Source organism: Pholis gunnellus (assembly GCF_910591455.1).
Source record: "Pholis gunnellus genome assembly, chromosome: 9".
Classification (NCBI taxonomy): Eukaryota; Metazoa; Chordata; class Actinopteri; order Perciformes; family Pholidae; genus Pholis; species Pholis gunnellus.
The window spans coordinates 1,476,700-1,490,940 of record NC_136535.1 but is presented as its reverse complement, the minus strand read 5'-3'; the positions used below and the strand labels follow the sequence as shown (position 1 = coordinate 1,490,940).

Below are 14,241 nucleotides of genomic sequence, written 5' to 3'. Positions count from 1 at the left end.
AGGTTCAGCTGATGCGCGTAGCAGTGGACGTAGTGAGCATTTTCGTAGACATCCAGTATCTTACGCTGCACTCCGCCGGTGGCTCCCCTCATTACAGCAGCCCCGTCGTAAGCTTGAGCGATAAGTTTGGCCTTTTGTCCGTTTGGGAGTATGATGCTCAGCCTCTCCATAAGCGCTGTAGCGATGGTGTCAGCGGTTGCGTTCTGGATGGTAATGTACTCGAAAAAACGCTCTTGGACATTACTGTTGGCGTCGATGTAGCGTAGCACAAGCACCAACTGGCAGTGGGTGGAAATATCAGTCGTCTCGTCTGCTTGAATGGCGATAAAATCAGCGCTCTTTACTTCCTCCAGAATGTAATCCTTCATAACCGACAGCATGCAGTCCAACAGCTCGTTTTGTACCGTCTTTGACGTACCTTTAAAAACGCTAGCTGTATTAAGGTGCTCCTCCAGCACACTGTCGAGGGAGGCAACAAAATCCACCAATCCCCTGAAAATGCCAGGATTGTCCGAGGAGTCAGTCTCGTCATGCCCACGCAAGGCCAACTCAAAGGCCCCACAAAACTTCAGACAATCAATTATTTTGGATAGAATGTGCCTGTTTTTATCCACCTCCTCGTTGTGTTTCTTCACCGCAATCCTGTGTCCATCGTCCAGCTGAGTAGCGATGTTCACTTTGCCTAATATGGCTAGCTTCACAGAGTTATCCATATGTGTCCTGGTATTCTCATGTTTTTTAACTCTCTCAGACAGGTGCTTCAAGTCCCTCACTCCTGAAGCTGCCCATGGTGAATCTGTCCCCGTTGTTTTAAAAAGCAAGCATGGAAAGCAAAATACGGCATTAGCATCACTGCATCCAGCTAGCCAAACCTTCTTGGTGTACCAGTCTCTGGAGAAGTGTCGCATGTGCTGCTTCCCTTTCACGCCAGTCTGTCTTACTGTGAGGTCAGGTTGATCTGGGCCCAGTTGTTTTACCTGTTGTTTCTCCGCCAAAGTTCTCCGCTCAAACGGGTCTTGGAGGAGAGATTTTACCGAGTTAGGGTTGAGTCTTGGAAGAGCAGCGCTAGTGCTCTCACTCACCATTGTCATTGTCATGTCGTGAAAATGGCGCCAGCGCTCGCCTGTAGAGACTTCTCCTGACGAGAACACGCAGAGTGGGGCCAAATCGTTTTGGCTCCACTCTGAATCTATTTGAGGACGCTGATTGGCTAAATTGTATGTCACTCATTTCTATCTTTAATCAGCAATTGGCTAAACTGCTTCATAGACCCGCCTCGGGGTCTGAGCCAGTTCTCAGAACGTGCACACAAGCGGAGATGATGAGCAGACAGGCTGCATAAAAAATCCCCTTCAAAATAAAAGCACATGATTTTTTTTTTTTCTTCTTTTTTTGGACTGGGGCTCAAGGTGGGGCCAGGCCCCATGGCCCCACCTTGACCAGCCGCCACTGGATCTACCGGCACTACCTCCGGTCGATCACGATCGACGTATTGGGCACCCCTGGTCTAGAGAATCAGCTCTGGACATTGTCTAAAGTTTACTTTACTTTCACACGTGTAGCACACAACAGGTGCTTATCTGTGTCAGACGCATTCTCACCTACTGCAAGTACTCCGTTTGGTTTAGGGGATGGATGGTGTCTGGGTTGCAGGACATAATGCGGATTACACTTGGCTCAGCTTTCGTTATTTGGTCATAAACAACCAACTCTCTTGCTGTTCTGTGAATTTGATTGATGAGTTTGGTGTCAGTCCTTACCGACAGAAGTCCCAAAATCTCGTTGTCTCTCCAGTTCAAGTTTTTTGTTGGAGTGTTCATGTCAATGACCCTTCTTCTTCACCCTCTGGTGTTTGTTGTAGCTGCATGATAGAAAAGACATCAACACGCCCACTTGCTTGCTGTGAATTCTTCAAACAATGACCGGCTCTATTCATAGCTCCATTGGACATTACACAGACACTGTTCGAGGGGGCTGGCAGGATAAAGTTTGTTTAATGTCCAGACCGAATGATTCAGACATTTGCGCTCTTACATACAGTTCCTCAGGGTACTGTTACGAGAAGTTCAGGTGTGTGCAACACTGTGTGAAAGGGGAAAGGTCCTAATTATACTTGCCATTTCATTTATTTACCAAATGATGAGAAATGTCAGCTACAAACAAAAAGGAAGCTTGTGAAGTAATCTTTGAGCTGGATGAAAAATTATACTGGAAATTATTTAGAACATACACATGACACGTATACATATTCATTCTTAAGCTGACATATAACTGCATATTATCTTAATTACTCAAGGTGACTTAAATGGCAAACACATTTTCAGTTTTGGCAACCAGAGGTTTATACCTGGTTGCTAGCTTGGCGACCACTTTTTTAAAAGTTGGTATTGAGCCCTGGTTATAAGCAGTGGATGCCTGCTGCAGATATTCACGTGTCGTTGCTTCTCTCATCTGCTGGTAGAAAAACAGGCCAGGCACTATCTTGGCACAGAGCATTGCTCGTCTTCTCTCTAAGCAGCAGATCAATGCATCTCCACTGATATGAGCTGGAGCCGCCTATTGATCCACTCTGCTTTGTCTTTGTCCTCGGTCATTATGGAGATGAGAGAGTGACCTTTTCCAGAGGTGTCAGGAGTGAAGAGGAGACTGTTTAACAGCTATGAGGAGAATAAAGAGATGTCGTCTTACAGTGCTGGTTACTTCTATACGCTCAGACTGAACACAAACACTGCTGTATGCCCACTATGGTATGAAAATACCATTCAACATAAAGGCAGGCTAATTTATATCATGTCTCATCATGACTACATAGTGCTTGGCTTGTGTGTGTTTTAGATTTTTCTCACCTGTTGATAAATTTAAAGAGTACTGTTCTTATTGTAGTGACAATAGTAGCAGCAGAAGCTCTGTGATAGGAGCACTGGAAGTACAGTAGCAGCCATAGTTGTAGTACTGGTATCAGTAACACGGAAGTACTGATATCAGTAGATGTGCAGTAGCAATTATTGGTTAACTGTGAGAATGCTGCTTTAGCATTCCAAGTATTGTTCTTCTAAAATTTATTCTTTTTCTTATTATTATATTTCTTCCATATGTTTTTTTTGACACTCTTCTTGTGCATTTTTTAAGCTGCAGACACCATTTCAACTTTCAAATGTTGAGAAAACCCTGAACTATTGCCGTAGTATTCAAATTTTTGATATCTTTTACACTTTTTGAACACACTTTTACACTTAAAAATAAAAGTCCCACAGAGTGAATTCTAACTGCAATGATCATTTAGTAACCAATTTAGTTTGTGATTCATTCTGATTCTGTCTCCTCTCTCCCCCACCCAGCCCCACCCTTTCAAAATAAAAGCCCCATGAATTAACTGTATTTAAACAAGCTCAGAATGAGGCTTTTTTTTGTTGAAATACGTAATGCTCTTACTAATACTGCGACAACTACTACAACTGCTGCTAATATTTCTTGTATTGCTTCTACTACTTCTACTACAGCTTCTGCTGTTGCTACGATTACTACTACTACTACTGCTATTACTGCTACCACCAATATTATTACTACCACTACTGCTATTACTACCAATACTACTATTACTTATACTACAACTACTACTTCTATTCATGCTACTACCAATACTAATACTACTACAGCTATTAGTACGACGACTACTACTATTACTACTACTACTGCTATTACAAATACTGCTATTACTATTACTACTGCTACTACTACATTCAAAAGTTACAGACGTAACCCTGCACAAGAAGACTAAAACCACACTGCCAAACATTGTAAACGCTTCACACCTTGAGATGATTTTCATGAAGAAAGTCGGCAAAAATCCCAGATAAATCCTTTGTGCCGTCTTTTCCCGGTCTGTGTCTGCCGTTCTCTGAAAGAACTGAGTTTCTACATGCTTGTATGAGGAAGGGGTAGTCTTTTCAGTTTGACGTATCACTTTCCGAGCCTCGAAGGTCCGCCTCACCAGATTGGATTTTTAGTGGCTTGAAACTCTGTCAATCACCGAATTAATCATTTCACTGCATCCTACACTCATTTCCGCATTCTTAGACGTATCACATGTGCAAATCCGCCAATCACAGGCTCTGTAAGGTTCAATTATAGTCTGTAAAACTGGAACTCGAGGGTGACCCATAGTTTTACAGGTTTATAGAGGGCCCAGGCTCTCAAAATGATGCCAAACTGCTGTATTATTATTGTTTTTTATTGATAAAACAAGTGAAATATATAGTTATATTGTATATAAAATTAGCATTGGAGACCTGGAGCAGCTGCATCCAAAATGAGAATTTGGCCTGATCTCGGCCGAACCTTCCGTACAAAAGCCTTTATTTTTCTATTGTGCTTTCACTTTATCAAAGTAGAAACAGTATGTAGAGACTACTGACCTGTTGCACTATGATTGTGGAGTTGTTTAGGCTTACTGCTGCATTATTTCAAATACAAAACAACAATAAAAGTGCTTTTTTTTCCAGGCGAACCTGAACATTTTCAATTTTTGTGTGTTATCTTCATTTAGCATTAACCAGTAACATATACACTGATATGTACACATCTTAACAAAGCTCACATTGTTTGTGTTATTATGCCATTTAAATTATTCAAATAGACCTTTTAGTTAGAGAGAAAAGCTCTTTTTAGTATGGGTATGACATTTTTGAGCAGAGGCCTCAAAATAGGCTTAGGGGTTAAACTTAATCAATTAAAAAGAAACAAATGAAAATAATAATCATAATAGTAATAATAATAATTGTGAGCTGGTAACTTGTGAGCATCTCTGTGTTTGAGAAGCAAGAGGGATTGTTACAGTAGATTAGTTACATTTCTTAGAGAACTGTAACTATAGAGGACCCAGTGTAATTATATGGTTCCAGACTAACTCCAAAGGTTGCAAAACATCATTTTATTGTCTTTGTACAACAGGGTTGGACAACAAAATGCAGATTGTAGTACCATTTTTACACACAAAAAAAACTAAATACTAAAACTATATTATATTTGTAGGGAGGAGGAGGGCTTGTGTTTGTTTATGGATGTTGGTTTATACACCTGCAGTAACTCATAAGCAATGGTAACGCTGCAAGTCCCTATGAGTGAAACAACTATAAATGTAATATAACAGCTAAAACAAGAAAGACATGAACATTAATACATTAAAAAACTGTTACAAAACCGCAATTAGATGTTCTTTTAGGCACCTTTTGAAACATTTTATAGAGGGACATTTTTTTGTTAGGTGGGAAAACGCCGACTCATGGCGAAAAATACGTGATATTGTGGAAAATCTTCTTAGTTAGTTAGTATAATGGTGTATAATTGTGTTTGCAGTGTGTAAAATGGTTTACATGATTATGTTGCTCAGAATTTCTTCGTTAATTTGGTATATAGCATGTGTGTAGCATTAATAATATTTATTTATGAAAAGTCCATTCTACGACAATCGGAACCGAATGTCGGAACCGAGCAAACCCCAAATGGGGTTCGTTCGGGTCCAGAAAGTTAAACTTGATTAAAGAGTACTGAAAAATGGGAAAATGATCAGACAAGTCGGAATACAAGACTCCAGATTTGGTGCCTTCACTCAAAGAATTGGTTAAGATGTTATCAATCAAAGTCACTGAATTTTCTGTAACTTGTGTTGCTTTATGAATAAGAGGGAAAAAGTAACTAGATTAAAGAATATTGAGAAAATCCCCAGTAGGAGTATGTAGTCGATTTTTAAATTTTTATATTGAAATCTCCTAAAATGTAACAAAGTTTATCCTCATTGTTTATCAGGTCTAGAGAACAGCTCAGACTGTCATTGAAAACTTTGATGACAGAGTCAGGTGGGCAATAAATAGCACCAACAATAACATTCTTTCCACCAGAGACACCAGAGAGCTCTAAAAAAACAGATTCCACCTCATCCCCATCCGACTTCAAAGTGAGATCATCCCTAATTTTGAATTCATAGTCACCGTGAATAAACAGAGATACTCCACCTCCAGCTCTATTATCTCTTACATAGTGAACTGAATTGTATTTTGGTATATTTGGTATTAAGATTTCTCTTGAGTCCTCAGTAAGCCATGTTTCTGACAGGGCAATAACTGAAAAATCATGCTTCAGTTAAGATAAATAATGAATAAATGTGTCATAATTGTTAGGAAGACTTCTTATATTCAGTTGAAAAGTAGAGAATGTATTACGTGGCAGAGAAACACAGAAGTCATTAAACTGAGTTTCATCATAAAAACTACAGAGGCTAGATACATCAAGTGAAGAAAAAAAATGTAAATCTGGGTCAATATCAAAATTATAAGAGTCACTGGTAGAGAGATCAAAAGGCATAAAGGTCTGGCCTTCCAGACCTGTTGTGAAATATTTGCGAGTAAAAAGCCAAAACTTTATCAATTCATCTGTGCAACAAGAACCGACATGTAAACAAAAGTGCCACTGCTTCAAGCACAGCACGCATGATTGGCCAACATTTATATTTTTTGTAAACTTCTCTGCTGGCCAAGACATAGGAGCCAGGAGGACAGAAGACAGGAATAATGACTGATACTAACTGATGTGTTCTTCGTTCTTTATACACTTTTTATAAAAAAAATGCAATTGTTTCCAGTGAGATATGAATTACTTTATATAGGGACTTTGTTGTCGTAAACATAACTGTTGCTGCTCTAGAAACAATATTTAGATATATTTTAAACATACATTCTAATCCTGATTCTATATATGTTTTCAAAAACAATTATTTAGTCAAGCAGAAAAGCATCGTATTGATAAGAGTAGCTCCTTGTGCTAAAATCCTAAAGATACCTATCCTTACCTGGCCACCGTAGTTCTCCAACATGCTTGGAAAGGGAAGGCTGAGCAGAGGGGTATTTAGTTGGTTGCAGTCTTCAACACACCACTAGTTGCCACTAAATCTTAAACACTGGGCCTTTAAAGGAACATTTTCATTGTTTTTTTTCTTTCCATATTGCATTACAATTGCCATTTTATAGTTAGAACATATCAAACAACTAATCAATATTGATACTGTATGTAAGTATACTGTATACAATACATGCTTTGAATTCCTTAGAGCAGACCGGAAGGCATGCCGCAGATGATAGAATGTTCATTACAATCAGAGAAGTCATGAGACTTGACTTGGACTCTAGATCAGAGACTTGAGATGACCTGGACTTACACAAAATGACTTGTGAGCATCTCTGCACTGTGTATAGGTGTTGTATTCAGTTGTGTGTATTTTAAATTGTGTGAAGTGAACTCTGTGTAAGATTCGGTATTGAATCAGTTGCAGTAGGAAGTCATGGGTTATGAGTGTTTTAATATGACACAATGTTTCAATGATAGAAGGTTTTTACTTATTTTCTTTCTTTCATTCATCGTTCAAGACAACTGCTTGATCCAGATGCTCTTCACTATACAGACGGACTGAATAAGTGCTCTATTCAGTCAATTCAGGAAACAAATAAAAGTGAATACACCAGGGGGAAAAAATCAACCTTCTCCAGTGCACTGATGTTGGTTGCTAAAATATTTATCTGTATTTAAGGAGGATATCCAGACACATTTTCTCCTCACAGCACAAAGACATGCTTATTAAGTCAGACAGAGATTTTATATACTGTAGTTTTCAGCTGAATGAAAGAGAGATTTTAAAAATAATCCAGTGATCAGGTTTTGGATGCTTTCTTCCTTGTCGTTTTGTCTCCTTCTGTTGACTCCTCTGAACTTCAATGATTGGGATTTGTATTGGACTCATGGTTTATTCAAGGAGAGGCTTAAATTCTGTTGTGGCTCTCTGACAGCCCAGGGGAAAGACATCAAAGTGTCCCTTAAGGTGCTTTGCCCCTTTTCACATTCTTCCTCTTGCTGCGTCACGAAGACTAGCAAACTGCTACTGAAGTGAAGAAACAGCAAAAGAAAGGAACAGCAGCAGCAGCTGTATCCTCTTCACCAAGACGGTCCGGTACGGCACCTGCTTTACTGCTGCAGTATCCCCACTCCCGCCCGGCGCCTCTCACCTTGGGCAACTCCAGAAAAGGACAAAGTCCAACCCCTCTCCAGGAGCTGTGTGTGTGGAGGTGAATCCAACTATATCTAGCTGATATCGCTCCACCTCCTGCACCAGCTCCGGCTCTTTCCCCACAAGTGAGGTGACGTTCCACGTCCCTAGAGTCTATGCTGCCGGCATTGCACCCAACCCCGATGCTTGTACCCGCAGGTACAAGCATCGGGTACGAGCAAGGAACTGAAAAAACACACTGCTCACCTAGAGTGTGTACATTATCTTTCGCACCTTGTGGCAGCAGGGTTAAAACAGATCTCCAGTCAGTCAATTTGGGATTCTGTGTCATTCATTGTATTTCTTGTGGATTTACCTGCCAATGTGTGTGATTCTGTGCAAAGGGCCGTGTGTGTTCGAGCATCAAGGTGCTGTGTGGGAAGTGGCTCAGCTACAATAAACCCTGATTGTTTAAAGCAGATAGCTATTAGCCGGCAGAGAGTGGGAGCTATTATAGTGGAAATGAAGCATTGTTAAAGAAACATAAGACTTGCCTCGGCGGATGATAGCCTCCTGAAGGGGTCTCAGATTAGATCTCACAGGTGCACTTGGGAGGGGAGCGCTGATCATTACACTGGGAGAATTATAGCGGCTCATCAAATCTCCTCAGGAATGAATATTAAGTCTTATTACGAGGAGGATAGGCAGGGAAGAAGCCACTGATGTGTAGCAATTTACAATAATTGTTTGGGTTGTAAGGTTTGGCTCTTTACAAGACATTTTTAGTCTGCCAATTGACTCAGTGTGGCATAACAGCACCAATGCACTGCTCCACATAAAGAAGTGTTGAAGGGAAATATATTAAATAAATATATTAAAATTCAGCTTTGAAAGATGGAATGGATGCCGAGCAATGTGAGTCAATGTTCCCGTCTCCGTCCAGAAGCATGAGACAGGTTCTCACTGCCTTGATGTTAGTGTGAAGTACAGTGAAGCAGAGCAGTGAACGGGGAGAGATAAAGAGGGAGATTGAATTTAGGATTTATCTTGTGGCTATGAAGTTGTACTTTCTGCTGTCAAATTCACTGCAGCTCTGTGAAATTATACTTACATTTCAAGACAGAGAAATCAGCATCACAATATAAATCTTTTGAGTAGAGAAACAGTTGTTGGGCAGGAGAGTCATATATATATAATCATAATGTATATATGTACACAGCTTATAGTGCCATGCTACTAAAATAAACACTATACAGCAGCAAAGTTTAATTATAGCAGAAGTCAACAAAAATGGTGGGGGGGGGGGGGGGGCATGCACACACTGTTTAAAGCAGTGATTCTCAACTGGTGGGTTTTCAGTGGGCTTTTTTTTCCTGAAAAAAAAAAAATCCTGTGCTTTTATTTTGAAGGGGATTTTTTATGCAGTCACACTCCTTAACAAGATTTGGCGTTAATGCCTTGTAATGCTAATATCAGCAGGGGATAAACTGAAAACTATACCTCTGTCAAATGACACTATAAGTAGGCGAATTGAAGACGTGTCGGATGACATCAAACAACAAACCACAGCTGGAATTTAGGCAAGTGGTCATATTGCATTACAAATGTACGAATCTACAGACATAACAAACAAAACAGTTTTACTCGTTTACGTGAAACATGTGGGACGGGGACTTACAGGAACAATTTCTCTGCACAAGACAGCCCCCTATACTACAACTGCAGAGGATATTTTCAGCTCAGGTTCAAACTGCAACATCTTTTCATCAAATATATTTGAGAAGTTGAACATTTTCCTTGATTTGGGAAGCGGCTTGTCATTAAGGGGTGATAGTGGGTCCCGCAGCCAGACCAGTTGAGAACCACTGGTTTAAAGCACCCTAACTCCTTCATCTGGCACTGATTCCTTCACTGCCTGTGACAGTTATACTTGCTTATATGCAGCGTTTTCCTAAAATCAATATATGGACTAATTCAGAAATAACCCTCTCAGTCATCACTTCTGACCCACTAGAATTGTGTGGTGGTGTCTGGTTCTACAGAGACCCTAGCTTCTGGCTGGACTTTCTCTTTTTTTTCTCAGTCCCAGGTCGTCAAATACCTCCTGTGACAGATAATTTACATTGTTATTTTGACGTGTGAAATAAGTGTGATAAAGAAAGATGAGAAAGATTATTTTATGGCTTTGTTTTTAAGTAAAATGGTTACAGTCAAAAAGCGAATAAATAGAGGAAAATAAATGACTGTTTTGACTTTCAAGTAAAAACGTTACATGTTAAATATTGCACTTCTTTAGATTCTTAGCCTTTCTTGCAGAGATGTGTTATGGCACAGGCTGGTTGCTAGCTGTAGTACCCTTTTCTATAATTAACCAATTCAAAATTGGATTGGCAGTGTGTTAAATGATAGTGGATGGAAAGGTTTGGATCCAAAGCAGAGAACAGGCAGGAAAGTAACGCCAGAAATCTCTGCACCTGTACAGCCAAGTGATCATTGAGTCTGTGGTACAAATCAACATCCATCCAACAATGTCTGTTATTCTCTTTCATTTTCCACAGCCTCTGTCTCTGAGGATGGTGGCTCTATCACCCAGGGAAGCCCTCCAGAGAGCGAGGCCAGGCTGTACCCCACCACCCAGGACACAGGCAGGAGGCTCCTCGTTCTCACCACCGTCCCACCTGTCAACATCCCGAACCACCACCCACTCTACCGAAATCCCCTCCAACGCCCTCAGGGTCAGCCCAACTACTTCGAAGACAGTGGGTTATCCAGCTCTCAGAGCACCTTCTCCACCCTGCCGCCCGGGGCTTCAGATGAGAGTGCTGAAATCTCCAACGTGCAAACAACCCTTGTAATGCACGCATTAGCATCCACTTCTCTCTCCATCACCCCTGTTCCAGTCACCAGCGTGGCTCCAGAACATGCTGCCAGCATTCCCTCTGCTGCTGCTACTGCCGCAAAGGAGAAAGATGTAGTGAGGCCCGGTCAGCCTGGACTGAAGCACAATGTGAGGCCAGGCAGTAATGAGGAGGAGACAACCACCACCACCACCATCATCACCACCATGCAGAGTCTAGGTAAGGGGACATGGTACCAATGATGTTCTGGTTGGTTTTAATCACCAGCTGTAGAGCCCTCCTGTCCTGAGCCGTAAGATGTTATGATAATATTTCTCCAAGGCCCATTTAGTCACAGTTTACATACATTATGTTCTTGTGCTTACTATACATTCTAAAATAGTGACCCCTAAATGCCCTTCAGTGCACAACATAATCACGGACAGCTGCTCTTTAAAATATGACAGCGTTTTATAATAATGATCTAGTCACCTAATATCTAAAACTAACAACTATACATTTATGAGCACGCTATTTAAAATCAACAAACTATGGTAAAGGAGGGGGGAGTGTGTGTGTTTGTGTGTATGCAGTGTGTGCATGCACTGTGTGTGTGCATGTAGTGTGTGTAGGGGGAAGGGGCGAGAGAACAGCTCAGATAATGTATGACGTAATCTGAAACGTGGCGACGTCTCTCGCGAGACCACAAGATGGCACGAGGCTCTACAATGGCGGTAGACAATAGAGCCCTCGTTAGCTACACGTGTCTGAAGCCGTTAGCGCACCCCCGGAGCTACATTAGCTTAAAGCTATATGCGTGTGTGGGTTAGTAACTGAAGAGAGAAAGCAAACAAAACATAAGGGTCCTCCAAAAACAGATTAAGATCCTCCCCGCTGCGGTGGAGTACGTACGATTGCTCTCTCAGCTACAGAAACAAAGCCGGCGACTCTTTGATTAGCACTGCCGCGGTTCTGACCTCTTAACTGATGAGAAACAACTTCCGCCTCCGCTAGCGGTGAATTATCTCAACACGATTCCAGTAGTATGAAATACACAATAACTTCTACACGTTGATCTCGGCGATTATTGAGCATACACACCACGTTATAAAAATGACAGTAACTTAAGCAACACAAACAAGATAATAAACTAAAAAACCTAATTCTAGCCCCGACACTGTAAGTAGCCTTACTATGAGGTGATTTCGTGGTTGAAGATGTGGTCCTTCTGAGTTTGTTGGTGGAACTCAGGCAGCACGGCTCCGTGATTCAAGAGAATTTCTTCGGCTCAGTAAGGGAATTTCCATCCTTACGGCTAGCACAAAGTCGACTTGGGTGGAGAGGAGAAATGTGCTTCTCTCTCTCTGAAGAGTCTGTTTCTTCACTTCTGCAAGAAAATTGTTCGCTTCCTCATTCAGGATGCGAACAAAAACAAAACAAACAAACAGTCCAGTTACAGTCCAATACCGAGATCGAGGGATAAGCGATGCGTTCAAGCGCGTTCAGTAGTTTTGTAAGAGAGCTGCTTCCGGCCGTGAAACCGGAAGTCCCGCCTCGGCATCCCTGGTCTCGTCCAATTAGATTGCAGTGTTGTATTTGGGTGACGAGTTCACACCTTGGTGTGAACTTCTTTCTGGTGGGGGGTTTGGTGCCTATCAAACCAAATCAGGCTCCAGGTTGCTCTGCAAACAGGAAGGCCTGATCTCTTTGTGTCAAAGCACATGGCGAGGCCACATGGTCAGATCCCAACACCGTTATACATTTAGGTACCTCCATCTCCCACTCTTGTATTATTATTATTATTATTATTATTATTATTATTATTGGTAGTAGTAGTATTTGCCTTTTTATTGATCATGACTACAGTCTGTCCCTAACTATAATGATTCCATAACCACGTGCAGGTATTGTTTGACGTTTTCATTGGATGTTACTCAGCCAGGGACAGATTGTCCAGCAGCAAGTGTGGGAAGATTTCAGACAGCTGATGCATTCCAGGCTGAAGAGGCCGGTGGTCATAGAGTTTTTATTTTTCCATTTCTAATGTCAGTAGTTACTGGGCTGGCCCTCACAGCAGACCGTGGAACGCTACCTGTCAGACTGGGCCAATCAGATGCTTTCAATATTGAGGGGGATACGAGTGGCCCCTCCTATTTTGGACAGAACCTTGTTCAGTTGGAATTTTGTTGGAATCTGAATGGCTCAGTCATTTTCATCATGAACATGACAAACTAGTGTTCCAGCTCCCCTCGGTTTGTCTGGCTGGTATTGTTTTGATTCAGAGCAGAGGTGACATGCTGATACAAACTGAGGAGGCAGGTGTCAGCAAGACATCCTAAAGTGTGTTGAAGGTCTTCAGCATCATCAGATTCTCTTTATACCAAAAAAAAACAGGCTGGCATGGGCATCAGTTTTATGTAGTCAGTGAGAAAAAAAGATGAATTTTTTCGCCTATTTTGGCATGTGCGCATCCCTTGTATTAGTATTTACACCAAGACAAAATAGAATTGTTTGTGAATTTGTTACTTCATTTCTAGGGAACAAAACACATTTTATAATCTTTTGTAATCTTTTATTTTAATTTCCACAGCCATGGAGATACAATGAACCACAGCAGCATTGCTGCATCACAGACCCTTAATCAAGAGGTCCAAACAGGGACCACAGCATAACAATCTGAGATTATTGGTTATGAAGAGAGTGCATGGGGACCATAAATATCATGGTGATGACTTCTTATTGCACTTCGCAGGTCAAGAAGATCAAGATGGGAGCAGCTTGATTAAACAGCTCATCTGTGTGCAGGGTGACAGCTGGTCAAAGCACAGACAGGCAGGACTGTACTCAAAATCTCGCTCTAACACAGACGGGCACAGGGTGACTGACAGCACTGTGGTGCAGTGATAATGCTGAGTGCCGAGGGAACACAGAGAGGATGTTCTTCATAAGAAAGCACTTGAGCAAAAGTTTACTTTTAGTTCAGACAGATGAAGGTGGTGGAGCAGAAACCCTGAAGGCCACTAGGAAATATTCTGTCCTCAGCTGTTCCATCGCCGGGCTGAGCTGCTTAGCACAGCCAGAGAGCCTGAAAACCTTCAAACAAAGTCAGATAAGGTGCCTATGTGTGTTTATAGTGATGCCTGTACCTTTACAGTCAATACTGTTACAGTATACTGTAATAGCCATTCATCTTGTCTTTTCCAACCGTATTTACACTTGGTAGCGACATGTGACCTGTATATCCCATCTGGATCAGGAGAAACGCAGGTGTAAATGCACGTAGAACGCACAGCACATGGAATGCTATCGGATTGGCTGGACCACATATGAGGTCTGGCTTGCATTGTTATCCAATCTCAGCCAGGTATAAAT

At 41.4% G+C, this 14,241-nt stretch overlaps 1 protein-coding gene across 1 annotated transcript in view; it reads left to right on the top strand.

The window, feature by feature from the left end:
• The window catches only part of LOC306701114 (seizure protein 6 homolog), a gene marked incomplete at both ends in the record, with an annotated part of 284,116 nt that overhangs the window by 101,257 nt on the left and 168,618 nt on the right, over positions 1–14,241 (top strand). The window contains one exon of the mRNA XM_079166361.1: positions 10,591–11,109. Within this exon, the coding sequence (XP_079022487.1) occupies positions 10,591–11,109 (519 nt within the window). The remainder of the gene's footprint in view (positions 1–10,590; positions 11,110–14,241) is intronic.